The sequence below is a fragment of the Buteo buteo genome, chromosome 3 (genome assembly GCF_964188355.1).
Source record: "Buteo buteo chromosome 3, bButBut1.hap1.1, whole genome shotgun sequence".
NCBI lineage: Eukaryota > Metazoa > Chordata > Aves > Accipitriformes > Accipitridae > Buteo > Buteo buteo.
In genome coordinates this window covers 72658519-72673529 of record NC_134173.1, presented here as the reverse complement: position 1 = coordinate 72673529, position 15011 = coordinate 72658519, and the positions used below count along the sequence as shown (strand labels likewise).

Genomic DNA, 15011 nt, shown 5'->3' with positions numbered 1-15011 from the left:
GAATTAGGAAGGACGGTTGAGTGGATCTAAGAGGGAGAACTTCATCACAGTGTTTTGAAGAGGTGATATCTGTACAGCCTTGTCCTCACAAAGTCTCCAGATTTCTGTACCTGATGGGGTTTCTCACATGAATGACCATATGAAATTTGTTCTACCAACTACATTCTTTCCCCACCTTTCTTCTGTGACTTGCTAGAGATGGGATACTGAGTGAAGAGGAACCAAGTATGGGTTTGCTATGTATGTTTCTGTATTGCCTTCATTCTCCAATAAGTGTTACTGGAACTGCTGCCCATAATTTGTATATTTTTCAATAGTGTTGCTGTTGCAATGAAAAGATTATAAAGTGTTTGATGTCATTCGTCTCTGCCTCAGCTTTTGGAGTGATCATGAGGATAAAACTCTGCTGCTTCCAGTTTCCAGCTTTGCTATTGGCATCTTCTGACAGGATCGTCCTCTGCATAGTCTTGTCTGTGAAAGAGGAGTTAGGAGAGAGGTTAGACACTTACCTAGACCAAGAAAATCCTGAAGAAGCCTCCAACACTTTGCTTATAAGGCACTTAGTTATTGACAGAAGGACTAAACGGGCCTTTCTATTAGTTGTAAAGATGATCAATTCCCACAAAAGGCCCCAATGGATCCAAAATCAAATTCCTTCCATCACTTCATTATTAACCCCACTGAAGACCCTGAAGGAAGACACTGCTCATAAGGTTTCAGGACTTGGTCTGTGCTTACAATGGCAGAATAACAGCTCTGGTCTCTGGGACGAGCCAGCCATGAGTGCAGTGAAACTCCTTTAGAAACCAGCGTGGCCTCAGAAGCCCCATTTGAAAGGGGAAAGTTTCTCTGTTGCCAGCGCTTCAGCAGGTGATTCTCTCCTGGGCGTAGAGCTATTATGAGCACAGTTCTGTCAGATTGTAGCAAGAAGCATCTCCTGCTGCCATCTGCTTAGACCTGACAAACTGAGGGCTATGTCTAAATAGTGGTCTCTATAACTTCAGGCTACGGCTACCCTGCTTGCCTTAAACCAGCCTGTTTGGGCTCTGGTGCCAGTGTAAATTGTGGCAGTAAGTAGTTTATTACAGGCTGCAAAAAGTCTGCAGAAAGAGGGTGTTTTCCTGCTGTGCATACTGTGCTGCTACCACCAGACTGTTATCTGCATCAGAAATGTGCTGTTTATCGCTGGTTTACGTACATCTGCAGCATGCCACGGACATCGAGTCTGCTCACACTTATTCATTGCTCGGAAAGCAGAATTTCAAGGGACATGGAGGTGGTGTGGTAGGATGGTGGTACTGGTGCCTCAGAAGCTGCCTTTCTAGAAAGCTCCCTGTCTGTGTTGCCCAATTTTGCTTGGCTGGAAGTATTTGGGCACAAGCAAAGAGGATTTCATAGCCTCGAGCTGGTTATCTTTATCTTGTTAGCATATCCCTTCCCTCTTCAGGCGCTGTTAGCTTTGCAACTCAAGTAAATGCATTAAGGACAACAACCCATTAAAGTGCATTAAGGAAACAACTCAAGTAAGTGTGTTAAGGACAACACCAAAGCCAACACTTAGATGCTATAGAGAATCAGTAATTTGCGCCGTGTAATGGGTTACCAGTCCCCCAGCTCTCTGGAGGGAAATCCAGCTCCCTGCCCAAGTCAACCTCAACAGCTCAACATCCATCCCGCAAGCCCTTACTCATTTGTGAAGGGTCGTTATCTCCATGAGATGACCGAGCAACATGCTCACAGCGTGACAGGTTTGTCAGGCAAAGTTTGAGGGACAGCTGTTCTGAGGCTGGAATAAGAGCCAAGGCCTCCAGGAAAAATTACAGCCCTCCTGTGAGGCAAACTTTCTAGCTGTGCAAAGCAATCTTTCTGGTGAAGTTTATGAAGATGCTGGCCTGAATTTGTGAACGAACTGTTTTTCCTGTTGCTTTGATAGACTCTGCTAGCCTCGTTTTATTCAGCAGCTGTACCTCAGGCCCTGTTCTGTTGGCTCCATGTCTAGCAGTGGCTCACTTGGCCCCTTTTTTTTTTGTCACAGATCAAGCAATGACATGACAAATAAATCAGCCTTTTCCTCTGTTTGTAAACCACTTAGTTTAGCTCTTGCTCTACAGCAAAACCTGGTGCAGTTATTTATATCAACATGGCCCCAAGCACTTAAAACAAGTCAACATTCTGATTATGGCTCTGCATATTTTATTGCCTATATTTAAATCATGCTGCTCTAAACCAGCACCTGTTCCTCCATTACCGCATTCCGGTTTAATAGTTACTGTCTGTCCAAAGAGCCATCATGATGGAAAATGGTCCAGATTCTTTACTTTCTGTACTAGTCAATGCCCCTTGGAATAAACATTTGTTTAAAAGTTTGTGTGCAATTTGTTAAATATTTTACTGCTGAGGATGGTTTTAAAAAATGGGGGGTTTAATTGTTTATTTTTTTTGGGGGGTGAGCCTGAAAGTAAAACACCATGCTATATTAATTTCAGTATTGTAGATATTCCCTCTTCCAGTAGTACCAAGACCCTAGTTCTGCTGATGCTGCTCTGACCATCTCTCTGTCAAGTTTTCTCGCTAACATCCTTATCTTCTTCCCTCACTGTTCCAGCCCGTATTTTTGGTGATAATAATCGAACCCACAACTGCTTGCCAGGCTTTCAATGCTCTGAGCTCTCATCTTGCCCAGTGTGTGAGAGTATGATGCTGATTGCTGTGCTGTTCTCTTTTGGCCCAGCGCTGCAAACACACAATTCAACACCTCCTTACCAGCATCAATAGCTTCACTGATTCCACATGAAACCTTAACGCAGCTGCTGATTAAGTTTACTTTGTTAGCAATTTCAGAGAATTTTATTAAATAAAAAGGGCTGTGTTAAGAGCTTTTAGCTTGCTCAAAACTTGGATCAAGCAATCAAGACATCAGAGAACCTGACTTGCTAAATATGCACTTATTTTCTTGAATTAGCAGAGTCCTCTCTTTTTTCCTGGGATCCCTTATCTCCCTTATGACACATCTTCTTAAAGCTGAAAAAGGGAAGAAACTCTTCTAAAAAGTCCAGATTCATTCCTAGAACTTGTCTGTCCTGAACACTGCAAGAGACAGACGTGGTTTTGTAGATCAGTGTCTGATCATAACATGATGCATGTGCATTAAGCAAGGAGAGAACTCAGACTCTGTGGCCAACCTTAACTTTGGCATTTCCTATCTTCTAAGTGCTGAACACCTTTCAATCCAGTAATACTCTGACTGTTGATTCCAGCTAGATGTCTACATCTGTATCATGAAAGGCAAAATATTTTAGGGCAAAAAAAAAGCAAAATGTTGTATCATTGAGTATTTGCTTGTTTTTTTCCTTTATCCTTTTTAAACACATATAAGGCAATAGTATCTATTGAGACACACACATTCTGCATCTCCCACTCCTTTCATGTGTGATTCTGAAGACACACTCAAAATCCTGTTTAAATGTGCAATTTTGCTATGAATGACGTTCATCTAACTGGATGTGAACTTGGCTTGTATGTCTACACCTGAGCAAGTTGCCTTCAGATCCCTTGGTAGTCAGCACAAAAGTAGGTGTCAATGGTCACAGGAATCTTTATTACAGTGTGACTCTAAACACCTCACACATATGAAGGCATTTCTAGTTAGCGAGATGAATTTCATGGGCAAGTGTCTGTGCTTCAAATTTTTCACAAACAAGGAAAATCATTAAATTAATATAAACTAAGTGCTTACTTACAGTGTCCTCAGAACATCTGAAGGAGACTATAACTTGTCCAAGTGAAACTCTGTAGTGAATTTGATCAGGCAAAATGCAATCTAAGCATTTAAAATCTGAGAAGGACAGCTGAGTTTACAGCACAGTTAGACAGTACCATGAAATTCTTCGTAACCAGAAATGGAAATGCAGTCAGAACAATGCCAAAAAACATATAAACCATTAGCCTTTCACTGTCTTAGCTGTCACTGGTTCATTAGCTGTCACTAGTTAGTAGCATCATAGTGATGTTCAAGTCCCTCTGTTATCTACTTGGATTCTTTGGTGATGTCTCTACTGATGTGACAGTTTGTTTTCAAAAGCAGATAGCTCCTTTACTTGTGCATCAGGCAGCCACATGGCTCTTGCAAGAGGATGCATCTCATCCATCTTCTTACATGTCCTCTCCAGCCCTACAGCACCTGATGCTGGAACTTTTCCAATGAGGATCTCATCAACTTGCCGTCACGTCCAGATGTGGCCTTTTCAGAAGACAGATAGAATTGATCTTTAGGTGTTGCTAAAGATTTGAATGAAGTAGAACATTCTGATGTACTCCCAAGGACTTAGTATAGACCTATGTCCATGGAGTTTGGAGATCAGTCAGGTATGAACTTGAGTAGAACTTAAAAAAAAATAAAAATATTGTGGGGCTTTTTTATGAGCACAGGAAAATAATATATAGTCTGTGTCCTAAAGGGCTCTAATTTCCTGTACGAAACCAACAAAAAAGCCCAGACTGAGAAGAATACAGCTCCTTTTATTGGTGAGGGGAGCAAAGTCACATGTGAGAACGTTGGATAATTCTGAGTGTCCTAAATAGACTTTAAATAACTTGCTGCTTTTTGATGCAATTTGTGTTTCTAAGACTGACAGTGGGAATATGAGAAAAAAAGATTCAGGTGAACCATGGGAATAAGACACACAAACTGCTGAAGACTGAAGATGATGGTGTTCTCAGGAGTCTGGAGTTTTAGCTCACAGTTGTGCATAAAATTTTAAAACTTCTTTTTCTTTTCAAGGTCATAAAGAAGAAATAAAAGTTGGGGAAGGAAGAGGTAGGGAAAGTGTGAAGAAGAGAGGATTATGTAGCAGTGGGAAGCTAGTCCAAGGGAAAGTCTGTATTGCCTCCTTTTTCCTTCTGTTTTGCTCTCCCTCCTCTTCTATCTGAATTTTCCCTGCTGTTACATTTTGTGCACAATACCAACAACAGGTTATTATTAACTGGTGTAAGCAGATAGTGATTTGTGCTGAGCTGAACTCAGAACTGGTGTCCTGACAGGCACGTGCTAACAGAGGACAAATCGAGGTTGCTCTTCATTCTTTTTTTTTTTTTTTTTGAGTGATCTGACCTAAATTTGCACAGCTGTGTTCACATTTAATCCTGCCTAATAGCTCAAAGGCTTTATATCTCATAAGAGCAGCCTACTGGTACCTGACATTTATTCTGGCCCTCGTTCAGTTCTGCCCTACAAATCCTCTGACACAACCTGCTATATTTGTTTTTTTCCCTAGTAGATTTATTCCTCCATCTAAATACACTTGAAATGACCAGTCTATGAAGGGCATAATCTAGACCATTGCTTCTCAGCCTTCTTGGATTTGGTGACCTCTGCAAATTCTCCACTGTGGATTGGTCCCACAAACAGAATGTGAGAGGAATTGAAGTTGATTTGTTTTCCTAAGTGAATTTCTTTGGATCCAATAGGTACACTGTTCTCACCCATGACTATGTGTACCATATATTTGAAGCTATTATCTAGAGTGAAGGTTCTCAGCTGTGAGTTGTAAGTGGTTTTACTCATAATGCTAATTTTGTTGCTGGAGGTTGAATGGGTATCTACCCCTAGTGAACTAGGTATCACTGGTACTTTGTGAATTCCAGTTGTGCTGGCAAAAGACAAAGCACAGTGGAGTTTGTAAGTGTAAAAAAAATTACATAAAATAAACCAAGTCCTTTCTTATTTGCTCCACTCTGAATACTCTTTGAGTTATGAGTAATTTTTCAAAGGATCATTTATTATTTGTCTTCTGTTTCTCTAACTCATAACATTTTGGCGGTAGCAATCAAGGAACCTTGGGAAAAAGTGATTCATCGTGTTGTATTCTTTATGAACATATGTCTAATGCATTTGACAATTTTGTGGATATTGATTTTCCTGGGAATATTAAACAGCAACCCTTTTTTTTTTAATATTGGAAGATTATTATCAGGGCTTGCATCCAAATTGAGTTAGCTCATTAGACTATAATAAACAAATTAGTCTTTAACCTTTTGAACTAGGCTAAATGCTTATGCAGTGGAAAAACCCCATGTTTAATAGATATGATTGAATAAGACTAAGTGTCTTGCATTTTTTTTTACCTGTATCACAAGTCTTTACTTTGGCTTGCATATTGAAGAAAAAATTCAAAGGATTACAACAGACTGGAAATGTAAAAACCTTAGGAAAAATAGCTGCAAGGGATTATTGCTATCTTGTGCTGTGATACTATCTCATTCTGTGAACTATACTGGGTAATGTCAGGTGGTTGTAAAGATTGGAGATCTTACAAAGTAATCTCTGATACTTCCATGGCTAGACAGAGCATTAGAAGGTTTCTCACAGCTAAGAATAACATGATTTCTGAAGAAGACCTGAGACTGAAGTCTTAAATGGTAATACATATTAAAACAGAAAAATCACAAACAAGAAGTGACCTGAAAGCTGTGGATTTTGTAAGTGCATTTAGGAAATAAACTAACAAGCCTTCTGGCTGGCTTCTAAATCATAGAATCGTTTAGGTTAGAAAAGACCTTTAAGATCATCAAGTCCAACCATAATTGTGTATGTGCATCTTCTATGCAAATTTTATTGCATATATTTCTTGCTTTCAACTTCATTACATACTGTTGAGTGAGGCCAAATATTGAGAGAGAAGATATCCGTTTTCCCCTGAGTGTAGACATTTTGATTTATCAATCTGTTGAAATTCTTGTACTTGAATATGAGAAACTGGATACTAGGCAGAGCTTTTTGTTACTGTTAAAGCTGTGGCAAAAGGTGAGTCTTGAGGGATCGCATACTTCCTTGGTTTTCCATGACTCAGGATAAATGTTCTAGCTTGTTGACTGTGTTATTATAAGATAAAAGCTCTAATTAAACAAGTCAAAGGGACATAAACCCATGCTTGAATCATTTTGCTGAAGTAAACCCATAATCTTTGGTGGTTTCCTCAGGGTTGACACGTGTCTCAGGAAAAAGGAAGTTTCTTAATAATTCAGGTAAGAAGTTTCTTAATAATTCAAGTAAGAAGTTTCTTAATAATTCAAGTAAGAAGTTTATATTCCACTAATTCTTTAGCCTCAGCAGCACTGGGAAAACAAACAAAACCGGTTTAGGAAAAGAAGAGGTATTCCGAATAAAATTCAATGCCACCTCTACCTCTAGGCCCTGTTATGTCAACAATTTATACTGAGAAAGGCTAAAATATAAAATATTGTAACAACTTATTTAATAGTTTTGCTAAACAAGCCTTGTCATTTCTGTGTATCTTTAATATTGTATTTAGGTTAGCTCCTTTTAAAAGTGTAAAGGAGATTTCTTGCCATCACCCAAAATCTTAGATGAGAATTACTGGCTTGATTAGTTTTAACAAAATGAGGTGTTAACTTTTGAAATCATTGTTTTGTTGAAGACCTCACCTCTCCCATTTTACTGATATGCTGGCAGAAAAAAAATGGCAGGTTCTTTAAATTGGAGAACGGTTAATGACAATGTTGTAGTGAAAGGACTTACTGACATCAGTGACTGCTTTGACTCAAGCAATTAATGTATGCTCAGAAAAGGCTATTGAGATGCAATCACTGCCATAAGAACTGGAATCCAATTCAGCTGCATGAATGTGAACATTGGAACAATTTAATTAATAAAGAAAAAGAAACAAACAAAAAAGAGACTTGGTATAATCAGTGCAGTTCTCTTAATTCTTTAGTCTCAGAGCTTTTTTTTGTGTGTGTGTTTATCATCCTCCTTCTACTGTGTTCCTCTGTCCCGTACTTAGAATTTTACAGTGGGTGAAGGCATTTGTGGACAGAAGAATAAGGTTATCTCACTGTGACTTTATTCTAGACACTTAATCAAGAAATTCTTAATAAATAAAGAAATAAACAAATAAAAATGCCCAGCTTGCAACAAACTCCAGCTTCTGAGAAATTCACAAGAAAATAAAAGATGCTTTAAAGCAGTAAGGACAGTGGTGCTATACTGGAGATAGTACGTGCTGTGTTTCCTGAGAGGCAGCTTTATTCTCCTACATGAGTGTTTCTGGGTTTATGAGTCATTGCCCTTTATCACACAGTTTTGTCCTTTTGTCCTTGGTGTTTTGTGTTTTAGTTTTTTTTTCCTGGCGTCTGTGATGGAGACGGACAAGAATGGTGAAAGCACTAAAAAAATGTCTTGATTTATTTTTCACTCAGATATAATTGCACAAATGATAGAAAGTTCATGGACTGTCTGAGTATGCAGTGTCCTCTCCTTATTTCCACCTTGCTCTGTCCCCATCTCACTTTCCTCTACTCCCTTTGGTTGGGTTGATGCTGATTGCTATCTCAGCAGGGGATTGTCAGACTTGTTTTTAGCTTCAGGGTATTTAACAGTTGTGTGTGTGGTACCTAACCAACTAATCACCTGCTGTCAGAGGGCTCGGTCAGTTGACTGTATCTGTAAAATGTCATTAGCACAAAAACTGTGAGTTGAAAAGATTGCAGAGAGCAATGGAAGATAAAGATGAATAAAGTTATCGTGGTTTGACCAGTCTTATATGTTGAACAGTCTCCAAACCAGAAGGTATCTCCACTGACAACAATGGAGACGTGGGGAGTAAAATCAAGCCTTTCTTTAAAAATGCAAGTGAGACAGTCTCCAATCTTTAAACATATATATTTTCATAGAGCTTTATTTGTATGAAGGATTCTGATTTTCAGTTAGTGTCTCTTTGCTACAAGTAGAATGACAATTGAAAGTGACTGTCTCTTGCGAGGACACCAACTCTGGTTGGAAGGACAAACTGTCAAAGTGGTGACCTGACTCGTAACAGTGGTGCACGCAGGACAGCACGGAACAACCAGTGGCAATGGCAGCACCTTATGAAGCAATCCAGTGCTTTGGAGTGATGAGAATGATCATGGGGACTGCTTTTACAGAAGCATATGACCAAAACAATTCCCATGTTGCTTTAGTAGCTTTACATTGATATTTACTAGTGCTGTCTTCAGTTGTCTTCTGGAAAATACCAAGAGTTTGACTTAAAACCAGACATTTTAGAAAAAACAATGTGCTAAAGCCCTCCCAAGAATCACCTCTATATTTTTCTTTAAACTGCTTATTAGATAAATTGATGATACTTCAGTGCTGGCAATATTCCCTACTGTGTTTACAATGCTGATGTAATGGCATCCTTCACTTCAGTATTATTTTTATCGACTACACCTCTATTTATAAACTAAGGTTGTCCCACATAGTGATCAGTGAATAAGGGGTGGTCAGAGGTCCTTTACAAGCCCTGGTTGCTTTAAGCAGGCACCTGGTACAGCAGAGAAAAATTAGTGCATCATTTTAAGCACCTGTGTTTTCTTGATCCAGGGGGTGCCCACAGCTGTTTTGTCAAATTTCATAGCTTCTTTCATTAAGCATGATGCCCATGTGTTATGGGTTTGTGTGCTGGGGTTTTTTTGGTAGCAGGGGAGGGGCCGCAGGGGTGGCTCCTGTGAGAAGCTGCTAGAAGCTTCCCTGGCTCCAAGTCGGACCCGCCTCTGGCCAAGGCTGAGCCCATCAGTGACAGTGGTAACACCTGTGGGAGAACAGATTTCAGAAGGGGAACCTGCAGTGAGTGAGGGGATTGGGATGTGAGAGGAACCCCTCTGCAGATCCTGAGGTCAGTGAGGAAGGCGGGGAGGAGGGGATGCCCCTGCAGCCCGTGGTGAGACCAGAGGGCAGGCTGTCCCCCCCCAGCCCACGGAGGGGAGCGGGGGAGCAGATGCCCACCTGCAGCCCGGGGAGAGAGGAGCCCACGCCGGAGCAGGGGGATGGATGCCCCCCAGGATGGCCGCCGCTCTGTGGGGAAGCCCGTGCTGGAGCAGGCTGGGACTGAAGGACTGCAGCCCACAGGAGGGACCTAGGCCAGAGCAATTCGTGAAGAACTGCAGCCTGTGGGAAGGACTCATGTTGGAGAAGCTCATGGAGGACTGTCTCCTGTGGGAGGGACCCCAGGGTGGAGCAGGGGACGAGTGAGGAGTCCTCCCCCTGAGGAGGAAGGAGCGGCAGAGACAAGGGGTGAGGAACTGACCCCAACCCCCATTCCCCGTCCCCCTGCACCTCTGGGGGGGGAGGAGGTAGAGAAAATCGGGAGTGGAGTTGAGCCAGGAAGGATGGAGGGGTGGGGAAGGTGTTCTAAGGTTTGGATTTACTTCCCAAGATCCTTGTTTTGATTTGATTGGTAGTAAATTAAATTGATTTTGTTTCTTCCCCAAGTTGAGCCTGTCTTTTGCCTGTGACCATAAGTGGTGAGTGATCCCTCCCCGTCCTTGTCTTGACCCACAAGACTTTCTTTATATTTTCTCCTCATCCCACCATGGCCAGGGGGGTGGGGATGGGGGGACGGTGGTGGGGAGTGAGTAAGGGGCTGTGTGGTGCTTTGTTACCAGCTAAACCATGACACCATGTCTCTGAGCAGGTTTTCTTTGAACCTTACTAATTGCCATGATGATGAAGTGCACCAGAGGCCACTTTTAGTACTTGCCAGGTGTTCCCTGAAGTACCAGGCCCTGCTGCTGGGGGCTCAGTCCCTATAGCCATCTGATGTAGATTTATGTGCCAGTAGAGTAGATGGAAGTCCAAACTGGTATAGTAGCTATTTGCTCTTTCATTCTGGTGATCAGTGAGGGAAATACAGTTGCAGGAACAGGTATAAAGCATGCAAAATAAAATGTAAATACAGTGAAGACCTGTGTGTGTATTTCCAAGTATTTAATTTTTCATTTACCCTAGCTAACCTTAGCTTCATGTAATTCTTTCTGTCTTTGACAATATCAGTGCTGGTCTGGACTGGCTGGCCATCCATTCAGACCTCTCCTCTTTAAACTGGTGTCTTCAAAAGCATGGAGTTTCCTTTGATCCTGAGCTTTTTGTCTGGGGAAATATGCCTCAGCACAACATGCAGATTTATCCAGAGGCAGTTCTTCCAATTAGCACTCTCCTCAAGGCTAAATACCTTGTCAGAGTATTGCTTTGTGGTATTGTGTGGTTTTCTCTTGGCTTCCCACACGGAGTCTGCTTTGCTTTGATACTGTACACTCAGACAAGACTATCAAACATATAACCAGGTGGATATGTGATATACATGCCTTATAAAGAGTATACAACTCCTTAGGCTGTGTAGAAAGGCAAAAGGAGAAAGGATTAGTCTCATTCCTGTTGAAATGGTGGGGAAAGAAAAAAAAGAATAGTACTTTGTCAAGTAATAGTGTTTGAGTTTACCTCCACTGCTCCTAAGTCATGGCCTGACATGACCTAATGTAGAGTTCCTTACCTTGGAAGTATATCAGCTGGGTAGCTTAGCAATTGTCCTTCTTTTCTTTCTTACAGTTGTATGCAATAGATGTAATATATGTCTACATCTTATGTCCTGTTCTTGTCATTCCAAAGTCAACATCTGCAATGTTAGTTTTTGAGAAGGGTGAATGAAAAAACAACAACCTTTTAACTCTGGAAAGAGCTCTTTTTGAAAAATGGTAGTGCTTGAGAGGATAGCCAGAAAGAAAACATAGTTTAAAATAATGAGTGTAATAAGACAGTTGGAAAATTACTAATAAGGAGTGAGCACTGCGACTTATCAGAAAGCTACGGCCTAATGCTTATCTGAGGACTTCAGGTATTGAAATTCTCTTAATTCCTGCTTCACTGGAGGAAATGGTCAAATCTTTGAGTGCCATGCAAATTGCTGGTTAGCACATATGGAGAAATTCTTCACTTTGCAGTCTGAGCTAGATGCCCCCTTAAAGACCCATACGTCTCAGACAGAGGAATTATTAATAGCCTTGCATGGGTCTTCCTCATAGATTGTACTTGGCTGCTGTCAAATAGCTACCAAAATGATACTTATGAATGTGTTAAATCTGATCTCTAGCTTCTCAATGAAGCTATAAACAGTTTCCAGGCAGCTTGCAGATTGCCAGAAATAGACTTGCAAGGAGAAAAGGGTAAATAGAAAATTCAGAATCTGTCCTAAAGCTGTAAAAGGCCTTGGCTTGCCTCTGCTACAATTAGGGGAATGTTAAGGGTTTACACTGGTGTATTAAATAGTGCTGGTTTGGAAACTTAGGTTCGCAAAGCTTCCTTGAGTAAGGTATGACCTCCCAAGGTCCCTTCCAACCTGAATTATTCTATGATTCATTGAATGTGTGAGATATTATCTGTAAATGGCTGTAATGCTTCCAAATCTTTATCTGGCTGTTGTGGTCTATTAGGTGCTTTGATTGTCAGCATTTTCCTTAGAAGAATCTCTTCCATGGTTAATCTTTAAATTATTCATATTTCCTCAGAAGCTTCACTTCCAGCTTTAGTTAAGTCATAGGAGGGCTCAAAAGCAAGAGAATTCTGAATTCTGCTCTCATCTGTCTAGGGTTTTTGTCTCTTTGGCCTGTGCTTTTACAGAAATGAGCTGTGCTGACCCTGGATATCTGCCATTTGGTAAAACGGGAAGAAAAAAATCAATTTCCCGTACAAGAGTAGCAAGAGAGTTAATTAAAATTTGCTTTGAGATTCTTGCACATAATATGTTATTTACTTTTTGCTACTTATACTTTCCATAATATTATCATTCTGTCCTCAGGCTTAATTAGACTTTTTACCTCTCTTAATTAATGCTTTGATCTGGCTTTTAGCGAGTCTTCCTGAAGATGGAGCCCAATGATGTTACTGGAAAGATTCCAGCTGATTTCAGGCAATTTCAACTTTGCGTGAACCCCAAGATGCTGAATAAAATGTAGTAATCCATTCATGGATTTGTTAAGTAAAATACTTAAAATGTTTATAATGCCTGTGTATATGTGTTGTTTAGGTGATGACCTGAAAAAATCATGTCTGAGGTCCAGGGAACGGTCGAGTTTTCTGTGGAGCTACACAAATTCCATAATGTGGACCTCTTCCAGAGAGGGTGAGTTGATGTTTCCATTAATTTGCAGCTGGTAACAGAGGAATAGTTTACAGAAAAGAGTTAAACTGCAAAACAGCTTCTTTTCTGCCAAATGCAGTTATATTTCATGCAATCTCCAGGGCAGGGAAGGATGTCATTGGGCTTTCATTGCTGTCAAGGAAGATCAATGTACATTACTTTCACTATAAAGTCTGACTGACTGACTTGTTTTTGTAATACAATGTTGTAATGCTCCAAATTATTTTAAGCATCTGTTCAGATATAAGTACAATAGCTGCTTTAAATGCTTCTGGACTGGTTTTTAGCCTCTGTGCTAAATGATCGCTGCATTGAAGTATAATGAAAACATGTGCATTTTAGGATCATAAGTCTAATGACTGTATTCTTTTAATGAAATTTAGCTGTATCCTACCATTTCAGAATGGAAAATGAATATTCATGTTTGTCTAAAGCTCTAGTTCTGGTGGCCTTATTGTTTTTTTCATGTCCCTGTAAGTTAAAACATGTACAACTTCTAGTTTACTTGAACTTTTGCCCCTATTCTTTTGCACCACTTCTCCTGATAGTTTTTATAACAAACTGGTGGCTGGGATTGGAGAAGCCTGACCAAGTGTGAGTTGTTACTGCTTGCAAGTTGGACCCCACAGGTGTTTTTCAGTGTGGAAAAGATAAAATAAAGAAACACTTTCTAAGGAGACAAGAAGACCCAGATAGGTCAAAAGAATGTACTTCATGGACAACAGTGGGTCTAGCAGAATATTATTTTCTTTCTTCTATGAAGACTGATGTATACAGAACACTAGATATTCTCCTTCAAGCCTTAGCTTGGCACAGGGGTGGTTCACAGCTGATTTGTCCATCTTGAGCACCAGTTCCTGCAAGAAAACCATGGAATTGTTGCAGGTATTGGGATAGATTAGGTAGAGCTGTTTCCAGCTGTATACAGGCTTTTTGTTATTTGTTTTTACTGTGATGAACTACGTGGAAAAGATGCTGTGAACAAGAATGAAGGAAACATGGCTCTATTTTGTTTTAACAGCTGGCATCTGTCATTCTGTTCATGTCTCCAAGCGAATATCCACCAACTTCATGTTAGAAAGCATTCTGACTATACCAAGTACTTGTGTTATATCAAAAAGAAAAATCTTCTGTGCTTGACGTGTTTGGTTTATCTGAGTTGTAAAAAAAGTCTCCTGTGTATTCTGGTCCTTATGACCTTAGAAGACAGTCCTAGCTATAGATTTTTTTTCTTGGTTTCTGGTGATCAGTGACTTTGATTTTCCTCACATTTGAAAATCCACACCTATCTGTGGGTTCAGTGACTTTTTTGGACTTAGACAGTAAGACGTTCAGAGGTTAGCCAGGGATCTTCCCACTTCTCATGTTACTGTGTGACAAGCTGCCTGTTTTTGTCATGTTCGTCTGCTTTTGCATTCAATAATTTCCTTAAAATGCTTTCTTTGGCTTTGACAGCCAGATCAAATCCCTGGTGTGGGGGTAAACCTAGCACTAACACAGATAATATATTCTGCTGTCACACTAATGAGTTCCTAATTACCCTTGCTTTTTTCCCCCACTGGTGCTTACCTTGCTTTACTGATTAATATTCCAAACACATGGTACTATAGGTTATACTGCATTAATTTGTTTACAGTAATTTTTTCTTTCTATGTATCCTGCATAGTATTACATTTTCTTTCCTTCCATAGTTTTAACCTCTGCATTTCCAACAAAATCCTGTATTGTGTTTCTCATTGGCCAATCAGTATCCTCTGGCTGGCTTTATCTAGTCAGCCACTCCTATCACTGTAGCATGACAGTGTGAAGAAAAAGAGTGGATGAGCTTGCCAAATTTCATTTTAACTTTGTCACACCTTTTTTTTTTCCCCTACTGCCATTGTTGATATTCACTATAGACACCTGGGATATCTTGGATTGACATACAGTCTCTCAGATGAGAGGGTGGTAGAAGTAATAATGATGGGAATTTCCTATTTAACTAGTGTTTTTCTTCTTTGAATGCCTTGTAAATTGAGTCAATATCATTCTGTCTTGCTG

General features: G+C 40.3%; 1 protein-coding gene across 1 annotated transcript in view; it reads left to right on the top strand.

Annotated features, from left to right (window-relative positions):
• The window catches only part of FAM135B (family with sequence similarity 135 member B), a 214094-nt gene that overhangs the window by 53472 nt on the left and 145611 nt on the right, over positions 1-15011 (top strand). The window contains exon 2 of the mRNA XM_075024404.1: positions 12858-12953. Coding sequence (XP_074880505.1) covers positions 12877-12953 — 77 coding nt within the window. The 5' untranslated portion in view covers positions 12858-12876. The remainder of the gene's footprint in view (positions 1-12857; positions 12954-15011) is intronic.